Source organism: Nerophis ophidion, linkage group LG03 (genome assembly GCF_033978795.1).
Source record: "Nerophis ophidion isolate RoL-2023_Sa linkage group LG03, RoL_Noph_v1.0, whole genome shotgun sequence".
Lineage (NCBI taxonomy): Eukaryota > Metazoa > Chordata > Actinopteri > Syngnathiformes > Syngnathidae > Nerophis > Nerophis ophidion.
In genome coordinates this window covers 9338801-9361642 of record NC_084613.1, presented here as the reverse complement: position 1 = coordinate 9361642, position 22842 = coordinate 9338801, and the positions used below count along the sequence as shown (strand labels likewise).

Sequence of the window (22842 nt, the reverse complement as noted above, 5' to 3'; positions counted from 1 at the left end):
AAAAGGCGACGGCTCCAGGCGGCGGCAGTGGGAGAGTTTCAGATGTAATAAGACACATTTAATAGGATAATTCTGGAAAATCCCTTATCTGCTTATTGTGTTAATAGTATTTTAGTGAGATTGTAAAGTCATACCTGAAAGTCGGATGGCTGCGGTGAAGGCCAGTGTCTCTGAGAGAAGCCGAGGAGCCAATATCACGGCTGCATTTTTGAGCAGCTGGATTAGGTCGCATAATCCACTCAAGAGCCGACTTAATATCACAATTTTCCCATCCAAAAATTTGCTGGTTGACGTAGGGAAACATGTTCGCTTGACCGCTCTGTGTTAAAGCTTCACAACAAACAAAGAAACACCGGCTGTGTTTCGGTTGCTAAAGGCAGCTGCAATCCACCGCTTTCCACCAACAGCATTCTTCTTTGATGTCTCCATTATTAATTGAACAAATTGCAAAAGATTCAGCAACACAGATGTCCGAAATACTGTGTAATTATGCGCTGAAAAGAGACGACTTTTAGCCGTCACAAACACGCGTCATCATTCCGCGACGTTTTCAACAAGAAACTCCGCGGAAAATTAAAAATTGCAATTTAGTAAACTAAAAAAGCCGTATTGGCATGTGTTGCAATATTAATATTTCATCATTGATATATAAACTATCAGACTGCGTGGTCGCTAGTAGTGGCTTTCAGTAGGCCTTTAAGTTAAAGTTGAAGTAGCAATGATTGTCACACACATACTAGGTGTGGCGAGATTATCTCTGCATTTGACCCATCACCCTTGATCACCCCCTGGGAGGTGAGTGGAGCAGTGAGCAGCAGCGGTGGCAGCGCTCGGGAATCATTTTTGGTGATTTAACCCCCTATTCCAACCCTTGATGCTGAGTGCCAAGCAGGGAGGTAACGGCTCCCATTTTTATAGTCTTTGGTATGACTCGGCCGGGGTTTGAACTCACGACCTACTCATCTAAGGGCGGACACTCTAAACAAGGGGTCACCAACCTTTTTGAAACCAAAAACTATTCTTGGGTACTGATTAATGCGAAGGGCTACCAGTTTGATACACACTTAAATAAATTGTATTTCTGTCTGTATTTCTGTCGTACATTTTTTAGTAGAGAATAAATGATGAAAAGAACACTTAATTGAACGGTTTAAAAGGAAAAAAATTAAAATTTAATTTTGAAACAGTTTATTTTCAATTTCGACTCTTTAAAATTCAAAATTCTACCGAAAAAAGGAAGAGAAAATCTAGCTAATTCGAATATTTTTTTAAAAAATTAAAAAAGAATTTATGGAACATCATTAGTAATTTTTCCTGATTAAGATTAATTTTAGAAGTTTGATGACATGTTTTAAATAGGTTAAAATCCAATCTGCACTTTGTTAGAATATATAACAAATTGGACCAAGCTATATTTCTAACAAAGACAAATCATTATTTCTTCTAGATTTTCCAGAACAAACATTTTTAAAAGAAATTCAAAAGACTCTGAAATAAGATTTAAATTTGATCCTACAGATTTTCTAGTTTTGCCAGAATATCTTTTTTGAATTTTAATCATAATAAGTTTGAAGAAATATTTCACAAATATTCTTCGACAAAAAAACAGAAGCTAAAATGAAAAATTAAATTAAAATGTATTTATTATTCTTTACAATAAAAAAAATAAAAATAAAAAGGTATATGTGTTTAAAAATCCTAAAATCATTTTTAAGGTTGTATTTTTTCTCTAAAATTGTCTTTCTGAAAGTTATAAGAAGCAAAGTAAAAAAAATAAATGAATTTATTTCAACAAGTGAAGACCAAGTCTTTAAAATACTTTCTTGGATTTTCAAATTCTATTTGAGTTTTGTCTCTCTTAGAATTAAAAATGCCGAGCAAAGCGAGACCAGCTTGCTAGTAAATAAATACAATTTAAAAAATAGAGGCAGCTCACTGGTAAGTGCTGCTTTTTGAGCTATTTTTAGAACAGGCCAGCGGGCGACTCATCTGGTTCTTACGGGCGACCGCGTTGGTGACCCATGGTCTACAGTCCCTTAGCCAATCAGGACGCAGAACATAATGCACATTTATACACTGTAAAAAAAGAAAGAAAAAAAAAGCATACGACACTGTAAAAAATGACACACAAAAAATAACCAAAAGCAGTGTAAAGTGACCCATGTTGTAACACAGGTGTAAAAGTCATGGCCCAGGGGCCAAATCTGGCCCGCGACATCATTTTATCTGGCCCGCAAACACCTGGAAATGAAGTACTTTACATTTTCTCACTAAATGTCATGGATTTTTTAAATTTTGACAGAAAAAATATGTGTACTGCTTGAAATTACATGCCTTTTAAACATTATCCATCCATTTTCTACCGCTTATTCCCTTTTGGGGTTATCCATTATTGCAACAAATATTACAGTATATCATCATACTCTCCACACGTTTTTGTCTAAATAAAAATACTTTACTTTACAGCAAACTACCGTATTTCCTTGAATTTCCGCCAGGGGGCTAATTAATTTAAAAACCTCTTCTCACTCCGGCACTTACCAAAGGCATGCGGTAAATTTAGGCCTGCGCTTATAAATTTGAGTGTGATGTAAGGATACCATCATGAAAAGCACATTTAATAAAAAAAAACGTTATTTTGGTCTTACCTTTACTTATAAATGAAGTCCATGAGCAGCTCCTTCTGATCAAAAGCATCGATAACTTGTTTATAGAAGTCTTCCTTATCTTTCTTCAGTTTTAAAAGTCTCTCTGTCTCAATGGAGATCTTCCTTTATTACCTCCTGCTTCGATTGAAAGTCCAGTTTAAAAAACGGTTTTATTTTAGATATGTAATCCTCCATGTTAAAAGTGGCAAGCGAGAAGAAAAAATAAACGATCGCTGCTCACTCTTGCTGCTTGTTGTCACTTCTTTTGCAGCCGAGTAGTCGCAAGAAGGATCACTAGCGCCCTCTACCACCAGGAGGCAGGTGTAATTTAATGACTCATATTTGACACACGCAGCTACGGTATATTAATAAAACATAGCTGCTTACTGTTTTTTTAGCATATTCAATAGCTTGGACCTTAAATCCTACTGAAGAGCTCTTAATCTTCTTCCCTTTATGCGATTTCAAATGTTTGAAATCAGCCTCCTCCATTTTGAAAATGAAGACGGGTGAAGGGTCATTCGTGACGTGACGAGTTTGACCCGGCGGAAATTCCAGACATGCGCTAATAAAAATAATATTTTGTGAAACGAGTTTGACCCGGCGTTAATCCTGAGCCGGCTGTAATGCTAAACACGCGCTAATTATTTTGCGAAACGAGTTTGACCCGGCAGTAATTCTAGGCAGGCGCATACTATATAAGGAAATAAGGTAGCCATCAAATTGATAAAAATGACTATAAATTTAACGTCGTTCTTTACAGCATATTACTGTAAATTGCAAAAAAAACTACTATGTTTTCGGGACAAGCCGTAGGAAATGGATGGACGGGTGTATTTATATTATTCACATGTAAAAAATATGTAAGTGTTTATTGTCTATTGTGAGCAAACTGTGGTGCAGAATTTCCCCCACGGATCAAAAAATTATTTTCTATTGTATTCTCCATTCTCTTATAAGTACTTAATAATGACTAATTAAGAGCCAATATGTTACCAATTGGCATGTTGATAAGCAACTAATTAATGGTGAATATGTTCCCCATACTAAAGTGTTACCGATAATATGTTTATTAATATTTTTGTGCCTCCATGGAAATGCCCTCCTCTACCTCAAAGAACTACTCACCCCCAAATCCTCCACAGGACACCTCCCATCCAAACAGGCTAACCTCCTCTAACAGGACAAAGCTTAGGGATGGAGCTCCGCCGCTCCGAGTATGTGGAACGCTCTCCCTGACCACCTGAGGGCACCACAGACTGTGGATGCTTTTAGGGCTGAAAAAAGGCTGAAACCCCTATCTTTTTAATGTAAAAAAAGCCTTTTTATAGATATAGGCATACTAGTTCTAGCTATTAGGCTGTTCTAGTTTTTATTTGTATTTATTTTTATTATAATTCTTTTTTGTTTTGATACATTGTAGCACTTTGAGGTTGTTTGTTCAATATACTGTAAAGTGCTTTTTACAAATAAAATCTATTATTATTATTATTATTATTATTCCAATTGTTTTTCCCTAGTTTAGCCATTTATCTTTAAATTGTGCTTTTTTTTTTTAAATTAATGTTTCTACTTTATTTTTTACAACGTGCCTCAGGGGTGGTAAGCGAGCCCCTTGGACACACCTGATGCACCTGGCAGGAGTTAAAGGATCACGTCACCTGCAGGATTAGCAGCATCTGCGTGACAGACGGCGGCACTCTGGCTCGGGGTCGAGACAAGGCGTCCTCCAGCTTCACGCTCAGGACGATGGTGCTCCGGAAGTGGAGCAAGGCCAGCTGACGGACCGAAGGCTCCTTCCCCTGCGTGGAGACGCCACCAATCAGACACCAATCCGAGAGCCCCTGATTTACTCCCTGCGGAAGAGCGTCTACCTGCACCGGGTGGAAGATGGCTTGCAGCATGGAGAGAACGTCGCAGAAGAAGAAGTCCCACGTCTCGGCCAGAGAGTCCAGCAACTTCTGGCCTTCGTAGAACCTTATCTTGTCCCTCAGGATGACCATGCCTTTTGTCAGCAGCTGGTTCTGTCGCATTTAATGTCGACAAACGTCCGTCATTGGGATGTGGAGAAACAACTACTTCCTGTCGGGATTACCTGAAGGTACTCCGTGAAGAAGGACCCCACCTCGGTCTTCAGCAGGTGCCTGGTGGAGAAACATCTGTTTTATCGGGTGACTCATCATCTTGAACAGGTCAATCTGTCCGAATCGACAGGATGGCGAGTTTCCGGCACATGGCAACCCCAGACCATCATGCCGGCAACGTTCCCTCGAAGGCAGTGTTTTTCGACCAAGGCACATTTTTTGCATCTACTTTGTTTTAGCAATCAAGAATATTTCAGTTGTTTTTACCCTTCTTTGCACCAACAAGTTCCTAACTTTTCCTTGTATCTTTCTTTCTAAGTGATTTCCTAAGAGGATTTCAAATTCATGACGTGTTCTTAAACGGCCAAATTGTTCCCACCTGCTGTTCTTAAGCCGCTGAATGCCAAATTGTTAGCACGTGCGTGTCTATCTTAATTTGCATAAAAACACACCCTTATTTCCCCAATATGCACATGTAGACACCCTTTATTCCGTAATTTGCATAGGTAAATGCCCTTCATCACCCATATAAGGGCGCAATTCTGGTGGAAAAGCAGAACATCAAAACACATGGAAAAAACACAAACAGATCACAAAAGAGAAATTCCTATTATCCCGTGGGGGAAATACATCATGTTAAAACGTAAGTTTAAGAAAGGGGGGACAGCGTTCAAATAAATATTTGTCACTTCGGGCAAATAGCTCTACATGGCCGTGAAATATGCACTCCCTCCCCAGGGCACGGTCTGAATAATTGTATCTAAGTGATCCCAAAACTTTGTGTTTCAATGAGTTCCCGGCGAGCAGACAAAAGCTGTCTCTGATCTTACCAATCAAAAGGCTTGTAAAACTCCACTGTGTAGGATGGGAAGCGACATGAAGGTGTCAGTTTCTTTGATGTATTGTAATCCACAGGAAGATTTTGTCTTGAGATCCTGAGATCTACAAAGCGGAGAGGAAGAAGGAACTGACCCCCCCCAATCCCCCTTCCAGGCACCTTTTCTTTGAACTGTTTTGTAACCAAAGGCGACGGCTGTTTACGACCTCCCTTCCCATAGAAACAGCCGTTGCCATGTACTAAGGGAAAGTCCAAATAAAAGACGAAGCGTACAATCTTTGGTCAGAGCGTGGTGGGACACTGTACGAGGGTACAACCCAGATGTATTTCTCCTCATTGAGCCAAATTTAATTCTGTCTCTGTTTAATTCTTTGCTTCTTTTTTCTGTTTAATAGATACCGTCAGTGTTTGAACGTAACAATAGCGCTTTTCCCTTGTGACTCAAAGCGCTTTACATTGTGAAACCCAATATCTATATTACATTTAAACCAGTGTGGGTGGGTAAAGTGTCTTGCCCATGGACACAACGGCACTGGCGAGGAAGGCAAAAGCGGGAATCGAACCTGGAACCCTCACGTTGCTGGCACGGCCACTCTACCAACCGAGCTGTACCGCCATACAATACTAGTACACAGCTCACGAAATGCCAATAAAAAGACATAGTTTACAAACAGAAAGTTACAGGAAGGTACACATAATCCCAGGTTTACATCTCATTGTACAAAACGTGAATGTTTTAATTTGAACTAAATTCGATATCTGAAAGGGGTGAAAATTATTTCCAAAGCGGGACCCCCACCCAGACATACAATTCTAGTACACAGCTCATGAAAAATAATATTTTTTTGCTATTCTCATTGTAAGTGGGCCAGAACACACTAAATGCTCGGGGAGTTTTTGCGTTTGCTCACACACGAATGACAAATTGGAGGGAACGTTGCATGCATGTACAAAAACCCCGTTTCCATATGAGTTGGGAAATTGTGTTAGATGTAAATATAAACGGAATACAAGGATTTGCAAATCCTTTTCAACCCATATTCAGTTGAATATGCTACAAAGACAACATATTTGATGTTCAAACTGATAAACCTTTTTTTTTTTTTGCAAAAAATCATTAACTTAAGAATTTGATGCCAGCGACACGTGACAAAGAAGTTGGGAAAGGTGGCAATAAATACTGATAAAGTTGAGGAATGCTCATCAAACACTTATTTTGGAACATCCCACAGGTGTGCAGGCTAATTGGGAACAGGTGGGTGCCATGATTGGGTATAAAAACAGCTTCCCAAAAAATGCTCAGTCTTTCACAAGAAAGGATGGGGCGAGGTACACCCCTTTGTCCACAACTGTGTGAGCAAATAGTCAAACGGTTTAAGAACAACGTTTCTCAAAGTGCAATTGCAAGAAATTTAGGGATTTCAACATTTACGTTCCATAACATCATCAAAAGGTTCAGAGAATCTGGAGAAATCACTCCACGTAAGAGGCACGGCCGGAAACCAACATTGAATGACTGTGACCTTCGATCCCTCAAAAAATGACATCAATCTCTAAAGGATATCACCACATGGGCTCAGGAACACTTCAGAAAACAACTGTCACTAAATACAGTTCGTCACTACATCTGTAAGTGCAAGTTAAAGCTCTACTATGCAAAGCGAAAGCCATTTATCAACAACATCCAGAAACGCCGCCGGCTTCTCTGGGCCCGAGATCATCTAAGATGGACTGATGCAAAGTGGAAAAATGTTCTGTAGTCTGACGAGTCCACATTTCAAATTGTTTTTGTACATATTCCACATCGTGTCATCCGGACCAAAGGGGAAGCGAACCATCCAGACTGTTATCGACCCAAAGTTCAAAAGCCAGCATCTGTGATGGTATGGGGGTGCATTAGTGCCCAAGGCATGGGTAACTTACACATCTGTGAAGGCACCGTTAATGCTGAAAGGTAAAGTGTTCTGTAGTCTGACGAGTCCACATTTCAAATCGTTTTTGGAAATATTCAACATCGTGTCATCCGGACCAAAGGGGAAGCGAACCATCCAAACTGTTATCGACGCAAAGTTCAAAATCCAGCATCTGTGATGGTATGGGGGTGCATTAGTGCCCAAGGCATGGGTAACTTACACATCTGTGAAGGCACCGTTAATGCTGAAAGGTACATAAAGGTTTAGGAACAACATATGCTGCCATCTAAGTGCCGTCTTTTTCATGGACGCCCCTGCTTATTTCAGCAAGACAACGCCAAGCCACATTCAGCATGTGTTACAACAAACAGCGTGGCTTCGTTAAAAAAAAAAAAAAGAGTGGGGGTACTTTCCTGGCCCGCCTGCAGTCCAGACCTGTCTCCCTTCGAAAATGTGTGGCGCATTATGAAACGTAAAATACGACAGCGGAGACCCCGGACTGTTGAACGACTGAAGCTCTACATAAAACAAGAATGTGAAAGAATTCCATTTTCACTTTCCTTGAATCCCAAACGTTTATTGAGTGTTGTTAAAAGAAAAGGAGATGTAACACAGTGGTGAACATGCCCTTTCCCAACTACTTTGGCACGTGTTGCAGCCATGAAATTATAAGTTAATTATTATTTGCTAAAAAAAAAAAATTCTGAGTTTGAACATCAAATATCTTGTCTTTGTAGTGCATTCAACTGAATATGGGTTGAAAAGGATTTGCAATTCATTGAATTACGTTTATATTTACATCTAAAACAATTTCCCAACTCATATGGAAACAGGGTTTGTAAGTCCCTATTTTAGGTGTCAACTACAGGGAAACGCCTCGACCGTACCTGACGCCTTCGTTGAGAGCGTAAAGTTCGTTGTCAGCCAAACCTTTCTTCTGGAAGACTGCGATGACTGCGTTGTGGATACTGCAACAACAACAAAATATCGCCTTAAAATGCAGGAAAACATGTAAATGAGGTGGTAAAGTGTGTAAGAACCTGTCATTCATCCAAATTCAAACATTTAAATAATCTGAGTTTTTTTTAAACTCTTTTAAAAGCACTAATTAAAATGTTAAGGATTTTTCAAAGAAATTTAAATCATGCAAGTCAGTAATAATAAATTATTAATCATGATGAATCCAAATGTGAAAATTGGATTAATCTGATTTTTAAAAATCATCGTTTGACAACATAAGTAAAAAATATTAGTTGTTTAAAATAATTTAGATTATTAACCTATGATTAATAATCCAAATTCAAAAATGGAATTAATCTGATCAAAAAAAAGAATCATTAAGCAGCAAACGTCACAATATTAACTTTTTCAAAAAAGTTGAATTAAGTTATGCAAGCGAGCAATAACCTGAGATTAATCATGAATATTTTAAATTAAAAAAATGCGATTAATTCGATTTTTTTTTATATTATCGTTTGACAGCATAAGTGAAAATATTAAGGGTATTTTTAAAGTAATTTAAGTTATGCAAGCATGTAGTAACTTGTGATAAATCATGATTAATCCAAATTCAAAAATGAGATTAGATTTTTTTTTTAATTATCGTTTGACAGCCTAAGTGAAAATATTAAAGTTATTTTTAAAGTTAATTTAAGTTATGCAAGCCTGTAGTAACTTGAGATAAATCATGATTAATCCAAATGCAAAAATGTGATTAACCTGATTTTAAAAATTCATGGTTTGAGAACACGAGTCAAAATATTAAGGTTCTTTTTAAAGTTGAATTAAATTATGCAAGCAAGTAATAACCGGTGATTAATCATGATTAATCCCAATTTTTTAAAAAGTGATCATTGTGATTTTTTTTTAAAATAATCGTTTGACAGCACAAGTCAAAATATAAAGATTTTTTTTTTAAGTTAATCTAAATTATGCAAGCCAGTTATAACCGGTGATTAAACATGATTAATTGAATGTAATAATTAGTTTAATCCGATTTTTTTTTTAATAATCGCTCGACGGCACAAGTCAAAAATATAAGTTTTCTTAAAGTTAATTTCAATTATGCAAGCGAGTTTTAACCTGTGATTAATCATGATTAATCCAAATTTTCAAAATTTGATACATCTGATTTATTTTAATATACTTTTGACAGCACAAGTCAAAATATTAGCTGTTGTTTTTTAAGTTAATTTAAATAATGCAAGTCAGGTATAACCAGTGATTAATCATGATGAATTCAAATGTAAAAATGTGATTAATCCGATTTTTTTTACATAATCGTTTCACAGCACACGTCAAAAATGTTAAGCGGATTTTTAAAGTTAATTCACATTACGCAAGAGATTTATAACTTGTGATTAATCGTGATTAATTAAAATTACAAAAAATGTGATCATTCTGATTTTTTGACAACAATCGTTTGACAACACAAGTCCAAAATATTAAGTTGTTTTTTTTAAAGTTAATTTAAATCATGCAAGCGAGTTATAACCTGTGAATTCATGATTAATCCAAATTTTAAAATGGGATAATGTTGATATTTTAAAAATAATCGTTTGATAACACAAGTGAAAATATTATGGGGTTTTTACGTTAATCTAAATTATGCAAACTAGTTATAACCTGTGATTAATCATGATTAATCCAAATGTTAAAAATGTGACCAATCAGATTTTTAAACATTGTCAAAAATAAAAATTACAAATAAAACTAAAAAATATTAAGGGTAATTTTTAAGTTAATTCTAATTATACAAGCGAGTTGTAACCTGTGATTAATTATGATTAATTCAAATGTAAAAATGTGATCAGTCTGACATTTTAAAAATAATCGTTTGGCAACACACTTTAAAAAATTTAAATCCTGTAAGTGAGTTATAACCTGTGATTAATAATGATTAATTAAAATTTAAAAATGTTATCTTTCTGATATTTTTTAAATAATCGTATGACATCACAAATCAAAATAATAGGGCTTTTATTTAAGTTAATTTAAATTATGCAAGAGAGTTATAACCTGTGATTAATCGTGATTAATCCAAATTTAAAAATGTGATCAGTCTGATTTTTTTTTTAATTGTTTGACAGCACAAGTAAAAAATATTAAGGGTATTTTTAAAGTAAATTTAAATTATGCAAGCGAGTTGTCACCTGTGATTAATCATGATTAATCCAAATTTAAAAAATGTGATCAGTTTGATTTTTTTTTAATAGACGTTTGACAGAACAAGTCAAAAAATTTGTTTTTTTAAAGTTAATTTCAATTGTCGAAATGAGTTAGAACCTGTGATTAATCATGATTAATTCAAATTTTGAAATGTGATCATTCTGATAATTTTAAAATAATCATTTGATAGCACTAGTCAAAAAATGTGTTTTTTTGAAAGTTAATTTGAATTATGCAAGCGAGGTACAACCTGCGATTAATGGTGATTAATTCAAATAAAAAAATGTTATCATTCTGATATTTTTCAAATAATCGTTTGTCAGCACAAGTCAAAATATTAGGGTTTTTTTAAGTTAATTTAAATTATGCAACAGAGTTAGAACCTGCGATTAATCGTGATTAATTGAAATTTAAAATGTGATTAGTCCAATTTTTATTTTAATAATTGTTTGACAGCACAGGTCAAAAATATTAAGGGTATTTTTAAAGTCAATTTAACTGATGCAAGCGAGTTGTAACCTGTGAATAATCGTGATTAATTCCAAATTTAATAATCAATTGACGTTTTTTAAGAAAAGGGGCTAGAGGCGTAATCTTCGCTGTCCAAAAGGCGTTGGAGGAGGCTGGGTGGTGCAAACATTGTCTTTTGTTCTGTGCAAAACGCACATAGAATCTCCTATTTCAGTCCCCACCTTGCAACTGGAACCAGATAGAAAAACGGGCTAAAGTCTTGACAACTTTTCCAAATTGCTGTACCTGTTCCAGGTGGCGTTGGCGCCGGCCCGCTTCTGCTTCTCCCCCCGGTCCTCCGGTGAGCCCTTCTCGCTCTTGCCCAGGTCGCTGAGGCTGGGCGAGCTCATCAGCTTGAGCCGGTGCAGAGTCCTCATGGGGACCATGGAGTTGGGGGGAGAGAGATGAGAGAAAAGCAGCTAAGGACCGGAGTAAAGTAGGACAGGGCGATGCATGACAGAGAGCTTGCTTTAAAAAGAGCAGAGTGTGGGCGGGGCACGAGATGGAGAATGGGCGTGGCCCCGCTGCCCCCACCCCCGAGGTCTTGGATGAGGAGAGAACAGCGACGGGGTTTCCCCAAACAATGCCACCTTTGATGCCAACAAATATTTATGCGGCACGCAGATGCCAGTGGAAGTGCGGGGTGAGCAGAGTCCTGGTCATTGTCCCGCCGGGAGGAGCGAGAGGAGAAGAAATGACAACAACAATGAAGGAAATTTGGTTTGGAACTTGGGAAAGTATTGCCGTATTTCTTTGAATTGCCGTCGGGTATATAGTATGCGCCTGCCTAGAATTACTGCCGGGTCAAACTCGTTTCGCAAAATAATTAGCATATGCCTGGAATTTCCACAGGGTCAAACTCGTCACGTCACGAGTGACACTTTACCTGTCATAATTTTTAAAAATGGGGGTGGCTGGTTTCAATCATTTGAAATCGCATAAAGGGAAGAAGACTAAGAGCTATTCAGTAGGATTTAAGGTCCAAGCTATTGAATATGCTAAAAAGAGCAGTAAGCAGCTATGTTTTATTAATATACCAAAACTGCGTGTGTCAAATATGAGTCATTAAATTACTCCCGCCTCCTAGTGGTAGAGGGCGCTAGTGATCCTTCTTGCGACTACACTGCTGCAGAAGAAGTGACAACAAGCGGCAAGAGTGAGCAGCGATCGTTTATTTTTTCCTCTCGCTTGCACTTTTAACATGGAGGATTACATATCTAAAATAAAACAGTTTTCTAAACTGGACTTTCAATCAAAGCAGGAGGTAATAAAGGAAGATCTCCATCGAGACAGAGAGACTTTTAAAACTGAAGGAAGATAAGGAAGACTTCTATAAACAAGTTATCGATGCTTTTGTTTAGAAGGAGCTGCGCATGGACTTCATTTATAAGTAAAGGTAAGACCATAATAACGTTTTTTTTTATCAAATGTGCTTTTCATGATGGTATCCTTACATCACACTCAAATTTATAAGCGCAGGCCTAAATTTACCGCATGCCCTTTGGTAAGTGCCGGAGTGAGAAGAGGTTTTAAATTAATTAGCGCCCCGGCGGCAATTCAAGGAAATATGGTAGTTTGAATATCCAGGATGTCAGAATAATTGTGTCGGAGTTATCACAAAACTTTGTGTTTCAATGAGTTCACGGCGAGCGGACAAAAGCTCTCTTTGATCTTACCAAGCGGAAGGCTTGTAAAAACTCCACTGCCTGGGATGGGAAGCGACATGAAGGTGTCGTTTTTTTTTTTATGTATTGTAATCCACAGGAAGATTTTGTCTTGACCCGATATCTGCAAAGCTGAGAGGAAGCAGGACCTGGCTCCCAATCCAGGCACATTTTCTTCGAACTGTTTTGTGACCAAAAGCAGCGGCTGTTTACCACCCCCTTCCCTCAGAAAGAGCTGTTGCCGTGTAATCAGGGAAAGTCCAAATAAAAAAGGCGTACAATCTTTCGTCAGAGCGTGGTGGGACACTGTAAAAGGGTACAGCCCAGACGTTTCTCCTCAATTGAGCCAAATTTAATTCTGTCTCTGTTTGATTCCTGAAGTAGCACATCGTCTGCTACAAGGCTTTTTTATCAGCACCAAAAGTTGCAAACTTTATAGTCGATGTTCTCTACTAAATCCTTTCAGCAAAAATAGGTCAATATCGGGAAATGATCGAGTATGACACATAGAATGGACCTGCTATCCCCGTTTAAATAAGAATGTTGGAATGGCTTGAATTAATTGAAAAATGTGGGAATTGTGGAAGTTTGAAAACTGGGGAGAATGGTCCTAAAACCCGGGAATTCTCAGAAATCTGGTAAACATTTGTATAATTGTTGAAAGGGAGCACACAATTCCCGAACAGGCTGAATATTTTGATGTTGGAACGGTTTGAATCGGATAAAAAATGTGGGGGTTGTGGAACTTTGAAAAATGTCCCATTGATTTTGAAGGGAATTTAATAGAAATTTGGGAATTTTGGGGGAAAATGTTAAAAAAATATATAATGAAGTGAATGTTCTGAATGAGTTGAAATGGTTGGTGTTGGAATTTTTCAAATCAGTCGAGAAATGTAGTAGTAACATTTTTAATTGCGAAATGGTATTACGGGAATTCGGGAAAACCGGGAAATTTTTCCAGTTCAAAAAGCAACTTTGTTTTTTGTCCTGATTAGAAGGAATGTTTTGACGGTAAAACGGTTGAAGTTGGTTGAAAAATGTGGAAGGAGTCGTGGAGGGAAAAGAGGGTTAAAAAAAAAGGAAATCACAGGAATTTTTTGGAACTTGGAAAAACGATAGTTGGAATGTGCAGGATTAGTGGAATGTGTTGAAGGTGGAATGGCTTGAATTAATTGAAAAATGTGGGAATTGTGGAAGTTTGAAAAATGGGGAGAATGGTCCTAAAACACGGGAATTCTCGGAAATTTGGGAAACATTTGTATAATTGTTGAAAGGAGCACACAATTCCCAAACAGGCTGAATATTTTGATGTTGGAACGGTTTGGATCGGATAAAAAATGTGGGGGTTGTGGAACTTTGAAAAATGTCCCATTGATTTTGAAGGGAATTTAATGGAAATTTGGGAATTTTGGGGGAAAATTTTTAAAAATATATATATATTGAAGTGAATGTTCTGAATGAGTTGAAATGGTTGGTGTTGGAATTTTTCAAATCAGTCAAGAAATGTTGAAGTAGTAACATTTTTAATTGCGAAGTGGTATTACAGGAATTCGGGAAAACCGGGAAATTTTTCCAGTTCAAAAAGCAACTTAGTTTTTTGTCCTGATTAGAAGGAATGTTTTGACGGTAAAACGGTTGAAGTTGGTTGAAAAATGTGGAAGGAGTTAAAAAAAGAGGGAGCACACAATTTCCGAACAGGCTGAATATTTTGAAGTTGGAACGGTTTGAATCGGATAAAAAATGTGGGGGTTGTGGAACTTTGAAAAATGTCCCATTGATTTTGAAGGGAATTTATTGGAAATTTGGGATTTTTTTGTGAAAATGTTAAAGTAAATAATAATTGAAGTGAATTTTCTGAATGAGTTGAAATGGTTGGTGTTGGAATTTTTCAAATCAGTTGAGAAATGTTAAAATAGTAATATTTTTAATTGTGAAATGGTAGTTCGGGATTTCGGTAAATGTGGAATGTGTTGAAGGTGGAATGGTTTCAATCGGTTGACAAATGAGACATGGATGACAGAGTCTGGTGTGGATGAACTTGACTGGCCTGCACAGAGTCCTGACCTGAACTCCGATACAACACCTTTGGGATGAATTAGAACAGAAACTGAGAGCCAGGTCTTCTCCACCAACATCAATATGTGACCTCACCAATGCGCGTTTGGAAGAATGGTGGAAAATTCCTATAAACACACTCCGCAACCTTGTGGACAGCCTTCCCAGAAGAATTGAAGCTGTAATAGCTGCAAAAGGTCATATTGAACCCCTATGGGTCAGGAATGGGATGGCACTTCAAGTTCATATGTGAGTCAAGGCAGGTGGCCAAGTACTTTTTGCAATATAGTGTATTGTCATAGTCATGATGTCCGTCATGACGTCCGCCATGATTAGCTGGGCCAAACACCTTAAAATATTTAAATGATCACGATAGTGTCTGTTAGTAAATGTACGTAGACAAAATGTTGTTTTTAGAGCGTTGTAGCGGTGGAATAGGCTCACTCTTTGTTAGCCGCCTTGTGGTAGCAGTTTTTTACTATGTCTCAAATAAGGATTGGGGGTGACAGCCAAAATATTGAAAAAAAAAAGTCCAGTTTTTCCTTTAACGGCCTACTGAAACCCACTACTACCGACCACGCAGTCTGATAGTTTATATATCAATGATGAAATATTAACATCGCAACACATGCCAATACGGCCTTTTTAGTTTACCAAAGTGCAATTTTAAATTTCGCGCCGAAAAATCCTGCTGAAAACGTCTCGGTATGATGACGCCTGCATGTGACGTCACGCATTATAGAGGACATTTTGTGCCAGCATCGTGCCCAGCTATTAAGTCGTCTGTTTTCATCGCAAAATTCCACAGTATTCTGGACATCTGTGTTGCTGAATCTTTTGCGATTTATTCAATGAACAATGGAGACATCAAAGAAGAAAGCTGTAGGTGGGAAGCGGTGTATTGCGGCCGCCTTTAGCAACTCAAACCCATCCGTTGTTTCATTGTTTACATTCCCGAAAGATGACGGTCAAGCTCTTACACACATGTAAGAGGGATGTGTACTATGGCTATGAGTTGTTGTTTTTTTCCCTTGGCCTCAGTCTGCACCCCCTTTCCAGGGCCCAGGCTAAGACCGATTTTCTTATTTTATTTTAATCTTCTATTCCCCCCCCCCCCCCCCCCCTTGTTTACCTGTATCTCATCTTTTTCTGTAAGGGGCGCTGGAAGCCGGCAGACCCGTCAGCGATCCTGTTCTGTCTCCCTTTAATGTTTGTCTGATATTGAATGGGATTGTGCTGAAAATTGTAATTTTCCTGAAGGAACTCTCCTGACGGAATAAATAAAGTCCTATCTAATCTAATCTAATCTAAGATTTACTATGGAACGGAGATGTCAAGCGAACACGGTTGGGTTGGACCACACACACAAATTACAGTGTTTTATGCAGCGATCATTTAGGTTCAGCTCGGTTGGTAGAGTGGCCGTGCCAGCAACTTGAGGGTTGCAGGTTCGATTCCCGCTTCTGCCAACCTAGTCACTGCCGTTGTGTCCTTGGGCAAGACACTTTACCCACCTGCTCCCAGTGCCACCCACACTGGTTTGAATGTAACTTAAATATTGGGTTTCACTATGTAAAGCGCTTTGAGTCACTTGAGAAAAAGCGCTATATAAATATAATTCACTTCAATTCATGTTTACAATTCTGTATTCTGACGGCGATCTATGTCGTGTGCTACTCCAGTACCAATATCGGCAGAGTCCTCCTGACCGTCACCGTCAGCGTCGGGTTCAAAGCGGTATGGCTCTATCCCTTGTTGCGTTTGGGCCTGGCCGAGTAGTACTGCCACCCCCACGGCTGCCAGGGCCCCTCTCACAGCATCTACCCTATCTGAATCGCTCCCAATGCCCTCTCTCTCTCACTCTCACTTTCCTCATCCAAGAATCTTTCATCCTTGCTCAAATTAATGGGGAAATCATCGCTTTCTCGGTCCGAATCGCTCTCGCTGCTGGTGGCCATGATTGTAAACAATGTGAGGATGTGAGGAGCTCCACAACCCGTGATGTCCCGCTCACATCGTCTGCTACTTCCGGTAAAGGCAAGGCTTTTTTTATCATCACCAAAAGTTGCGAACTTTATCGTCTATGTTCTCTACTAAATCCTTTCAGCAAAAATATGGCGATATCGCGAAATGATGAAGTATGACACATAGAATGGACCTGCTATCCCCGTTTAAATAAGAAAATCGCATTTCAGGAGGCCTTTAAGAATCACAGTCGCTATGAAAAATAATCAGACTAGCTCATACAAAGCTGCTATTCTTTTGAAGAAGGACATTTACGTGCCTTGTTGGAGGTCACCGTATGACTTATTGCAGGGAATCAAACCAGAGGCACTTGAGGAAAAAGACCAGGATTGTCCCGTCGCTGCGATGTGTTCAAAGCCTCTTTGTCCTGTTTTGCACTGTGAACAAAGTCAGTTTGACCCATAAAAGTCCTGACATGCACTAGAAGTATTTTGACCTGCCTTGACTCACACACAAACTTCAAGCGCCATCCCATTCCTGACCCATAGGGTTCAATATGATGCGGGTCCACCTTTTGCAGCTATTACAGCTTCAATCAACTCTTCTGGGAAGGCTGTCCACAAGGTTGCGGAGTGTGTTTACAGGAATTTTCCACCGTTCTTCCCAAAAGCGTATTTAGTGAGGTCACATACTCAAGTCTCCATTCTAATTCATCCCAAAGGTGTTCAGGTCAGGACTCTGTGCAGGCCAGTCAAGTTCATCCTACACCAGACTCTGACAACTATGTCTTTATGGACCTTGCTTTGGTGCATCATGGGCCCCGCTCCACACTGTTGCCTCAAGGTTGGGAGCATGGAATTGTCCAAAATATTTTGGCATCCCGGAGCATTCAAAAATTTCACCGGAACTACGGGGCCAAAAACAACCCCACACCATAATTCCTCCGCGGATCCCTCTCTGTCAGTTTACGTGAGCTACCACTTGGTGGCTGAGTTGCTGTTGTTCCCAAACTTTTCCATTTTCTTATAATAAAGCTGACAGTTGACTTTGGATTATTTAGGAAATTTCACAACTGGATTTGTTGCACAGGTGCACATGCTATGACAGTTCCACGCTGGAAATCACTGAAAGTGGCCCATTCGTTCACAAATGTTTGAAGAAACAGTCTCCATGCCTAAGTGCTTGATTTGATACACCGGGCCAAGTGATTAGGACACCTGATTTTCATCATTTGGATGGGTGGACAAATACTTTTGGCAATATAGGACATGTAATCGATATAGGAGTGTTCACCCTGAACCCTCTAAAGCCTGGAAATAAATATTCATCAATAAAGTACTGTAACTTTTCATACTAAATGTATTCTTTCTTTATATTTTGGGAGAAAAAAAAAATGTACTCCCATGTAATCGCAAATTATGTTCACTTAAATATTGTCTATCCATCCATCCATTTTTTACCGCTTATTCCCTTTTGGGGTCGCGGGGGGCGCTGGCGCCTATCTCAGCTACAATCGGGCGGAAGGCGGGGTACACCCTGGACAAGTCGCCACCTCATCGCAGGGCTAAATATTGTCTAATTACGCAAAAATATATGATCAAACATTCAAACCATTTTTTAAAATAGAAAAAAATACTAATAATAATGATTTCAAAGCAAGTTATCCATCAAATTATGTAATGTGAAAACAGCAAATAGATTTCATGGTCAAATTGTGAAATTTACTGTGGTTTTTACAGCATTTTTCTCTAAATGAAAAAAACTGTACTTTTTTTGTATTGTAATAAATACATAGGAAAAGCTACAGTTTGCGATAAAAAAAAGAACAACAAAAAAACTGGCAGCTCAAGTGCAAAAATTGTACTTTAAAATTGCATTTTTTTTTCATTTACAGTAAAAAAAAGAAATGTAAATTTTACAGTAAAATTCTGACAACTGAGCTGCCTTTTTTTTAAACATAAAAACGGCAGTACGGTTTTTCCATTTACAGTAATATACACTATATTTTGAGGTGAAATTATTGCAACTCACCCTATTTTTTTTTACTCTATATGAAAAAAACATCGAAAAATCTACAGTTTGCGGTGAAAAATTTTACTGTAAATTTTTTTTTTCATTAACAGTAAAAAAAAAAAAATGTAAATTTTACAATAAAATTCTGACAACTAAGCTGACTTTTTTTTTTTACCATAAAAACGACAGAAATGTTTTTCCATTTATAGTAATATACACTACATTTTGAGGTGAAATTATTGCAGCTTACCTTTTTTTTTTTTTTACTGTAAATGAAAAAACAGTACTTTAACTGTAATAAATACATAGAAAACTCTAGTTTGCAATAAAAAAAAACTGGCAGCTCAAGTGCAAATATTTTTCTTTAACATTGCATTTTTTTAAAACAGTAAAAAAAAAAAAGAAAATTTTACAGTAAAATTCTGTCAACTGAGCTGCCTTTTTTTTTCTACCATAAAAACGACAGTACAGTTTTTCCATTTACAGTAATATACACTATTTTTTGAGGTGGAATTATTGCAACTTACCTTCTTTTTTTTTTACTCTAAATGTAAAAAACTTAGAAAAATCTACAGTTCGCGGTGAAAAAAACAACAACAAAACTGGCAGCCCAGGTGCAAAAATTTTACTGTAAAATTGCATTTATTTTTTTAATTTACAGTAAAAAAAAAAACAAATGTGAATTTTACAGTAAAATTCTGACAACCGAGCTGCCCTTTTTTTTTTTTTACCATAAAAACAGCAGTACTGTTTTACCATTTACAGTAATATACACTACATTTTGAGGTGAAATTATTGCAACTTACCTTTTTTTTTTACTCTAAATGAAAAAAACTGTACTTTTTTACTGTAATAAATACATTCAAAAATCTACAATTTGTGGTAAAAAAAAATAAAAAAAATTGGAAGCTCAAGTGCAAACATTTTTCTGTAAAATTGCATTTTTTTCATTCACAGTAAAAAAAACAAATGTAAATTTTACAGTAAAATTCTGACAACTAAGCTGCCTTTTTTTTTTTTTACCATAAAAACGGCAGTAATGTTTTTCCATTTACAGTAATATACACTACATTTTGAGGTGAAATTATTGCAATTTACCTTTTTTTTTTTTTACTCTAAATGAAAAAAAAAGTACTTTTTTTTACTGTAATAAATACATTGAGAAATCTACAGTTTGCGGTAAAAAAACCCCACCAAAAACTGGAAGCTCAAGTGCAAAAATTTTACTGTAAAATTGCTTTTTTTTTCATTAACAGTAAAAAAAAACAAATGAAAATTTTACAGTAAAATTCTGACAACTAAGCTGCCTTTGTTTTTTTTTAACCATAAAAACAGCAGTACAGTTTTTCCATTTACAGTAATATACACTAATTTTTTAGGTGAAATTATAGCAACTTACCATTTTTTTTTACATTTTAGTTTTAAAATAATGTACAAAAAAGGCATTAAAAATGGTGTAATAATATCAGAATCACAATAGTTTTTATATTGCCTAATCTGATTCGGATATTATTACACCATTTTTTAATGCATTTTTTTGTAAAAATGTTTTAACTAAAGAATAAAAAAACAAAAAAATAGTACTCACTGTTAGAGGTGGCAGTCTGGAGCCAAACATAATTGCGAAAACCACTTTGACCTCTCTAGTGTGGTGTAGTGTGACTAATACATAGGAGGAAAAAAATATTTAAAAATTTAGTGGGTGTGGCTTCTATAGTCAGGAAAATACAATAAATGAAGCGTTGTGGACAGTTTTTGGTAGAAGAATTTATCTTGCATTGTTAGCCGCCACCTACTAGCAGTTTTTTACTATTTATAGCTCACCTATAAAGGGAAATAAGGTGTTCTTGTCCCAAAAAGTGCAGTTTTCCTTAAGGGAAGCTGGGGGAAAAAAGGTTTGTTTGTTTTTGTGGAGTGGATTGTTTGAGAGGTGCAGCGTCAGAATAGTAAACAAGCCAGAGATCTAAGGATGAATGGCTCATGAACATGTGACGGTCCCTTCAAAAGCACCGTCTGGAGATTCTTAACTTTGGCCCAAGGTGGTGGAGCCAGACCAGAGGGGTGCTGGATTCACGGAATGTGAATAAGTAGATTACCCATAATGCTCCACTTTGATAATAACGCGTAATCTCGAGCGGCGATGCTCACCTCCTGATTGGGTGCTCATTGCTGCTGTCCAAGTCCGGGCTCGGGGGAGGGGCCGAGAAGGTGCTGAAGTTGAGGGAGAGGGGCCGGGGGGAGGAGCGGGAGGCGTGCCTTCGCCTGAGTCCATCCAGCATCTACACACAAAACAGGGAGAAGTCCGAGTCAATAAATCAACTTTTAAAAAAAAAAAAAAAAACACTTTTGTTGTTCCTACAGAAGGACAAACATAATCTGGTCCATAGGAAATAAATGTAAGTCATCCGTACAACAGCCACACTTTGGGGGCCCCGCTACTTAACCTGATGAAAACAGCCCCAAAGCATGATGTTTCCCCCCCCATGCTTCACAGTAGGTATAGTGTTCTTGGGATGCAACTCAGTATTCTTCTTCCTCCGAACACGACGAGTTGAGTTTATACCAAAATGGATACATGGACGATACAGCAGAGGATTGGGAGAATGTCATGTGGTCAAATGAAACCAAAATAGAACTTTTTGGTATAAACTCAACTCGTCGTGTTTGTAGGAAGAACAATACTGAGTTGCATTTTTTTCTAGAAGGTCAACGGGCTCATAGTGATGTTTAGAAAGTAGTTGACTTGGAAGTGTTTAGTATAATTTGGGGAGAGTCCGTTGCTCCCCTGCTAAAGACCTATCTGCTCGACGCTGAAGCGCTGACGACATGCGCTCTGAACACGCACTGCTGATTGGCTGTTACCGCTACGGTTGTAACCAATCAGATGGTTGTGTGGGAGGGACAATGCAGGGTGCTGTGTACAGACAGAGAAGGAGGCAGAACGGAGCGGAGCAGCTTGTTAAGACTTTAGCATAGGCGGCTACTTCATATGTTCGTGTGGAACTCGTTCGGTACTCCTCCGCACCGAACCGGAACCACCGTATCGAAACGGTTCAATACAAATATACGTACCGTTACACCCCTAATACATAAATATATATATATATATATAAGATGGCGGTGCCCAGACGGGCTGCGGCTTGCAGAAGCTCTTGGTAGAAATGGAACATTTGGCAAAAAATACCAGACAATTCTGCAAATTTCATGGCTGGCTTACAGCGTGGACACTCCGTGATCACTTACGACCGCCACACAATTCTGGATGTGGATAGATCAGGCCGTTTTGGACTAAAAGATGCGTGTATGTTGGACCACTTTGCTAGAATGGGAATACTTCGCCGGCTACCTCCAGCGGCCTTTGACGCTGGATGTCGACGGAAGACACGCAAGCGGTGTGATCGAAAGCAGAAACGCGGATGCCGAGCGGGGCTAACAACAAAGCAAAAGGCTAATCCCCACAGAACACCGCTTCCTTCCATCCTGAAGTTGGATTTAAATGGAAGACACGAGCCTACTGGTCTGGGTGAGGAGTCAGTTAAGTTAAAACAAGTTTTTTTCTGCTATGACTGTTTCGGAGTTGGACATGCAATCTACTGAGGTGGCAGATTGTGATGCGTTCAGTTTATCGCAGCACCAAGCAAACAATCGGAAAATTCCCCTCATATCAATTCCTAGATATGGTCGTAATTATTTTAAACGCACTACGCATAATAAACGTAACAATATTAATATTGCTAATACGGATAATTTGATCAAAAACTCCTTAAAACAGCCCACTGTCTATAATATAGACTTTTTAAACATAAGATCATTGTCTCCCAAAACGTTATTAGTTAATGAGGTCATCAGAGACAACAATCTTAAAGTCATCGGGCTCAGCGAAACCTGGCTTAAACCAGACGATTATTTTGCGCTAAATGAGGCAACTCCTCCTAACTATACAAATGTGCATATTGCCCGTCCCCTTAAAAGGGGTGGGGGGAT

The 22842-nt window shown here is 37.9% G+C and overlaps 1 protein-coding gene across 1 annotated transcript in view; it reads right to left on the bottom strand.

Moving 5' to 3' along the window:
• prr5a (proline rich 5a (renal)) overlaps positions 1-22842 on the bottom strand; it is a 46797-nt gene that overhangs the window by 14265 nt on the left and 9690 nt on the right. The window contains exons 2-7 of the mRNA XM_061894189.1: positions 21007-21137; positions 11408-11533; positions 8371-8451; positions 4744-4792; positions 4523-4672; positions 4310-4450 (exon numbers count right to left, since the gene is read on the bottom strand). Of these exons, the coding sequence (XP_061750173.1) occupies positions 4310-4450; positions 4523-4672; positions 4744-4792; positions 8371-8451; positions 11408-11533; positions 21007-21137 (678 nt within the window). The remainder of the gene's footprint in view (positions 1-4309; positions 4451-4522; positions 4673-4743; positions 4793-8370; positions 8452-11407; positions 11534-21006; positions 21138-22842) is intronic.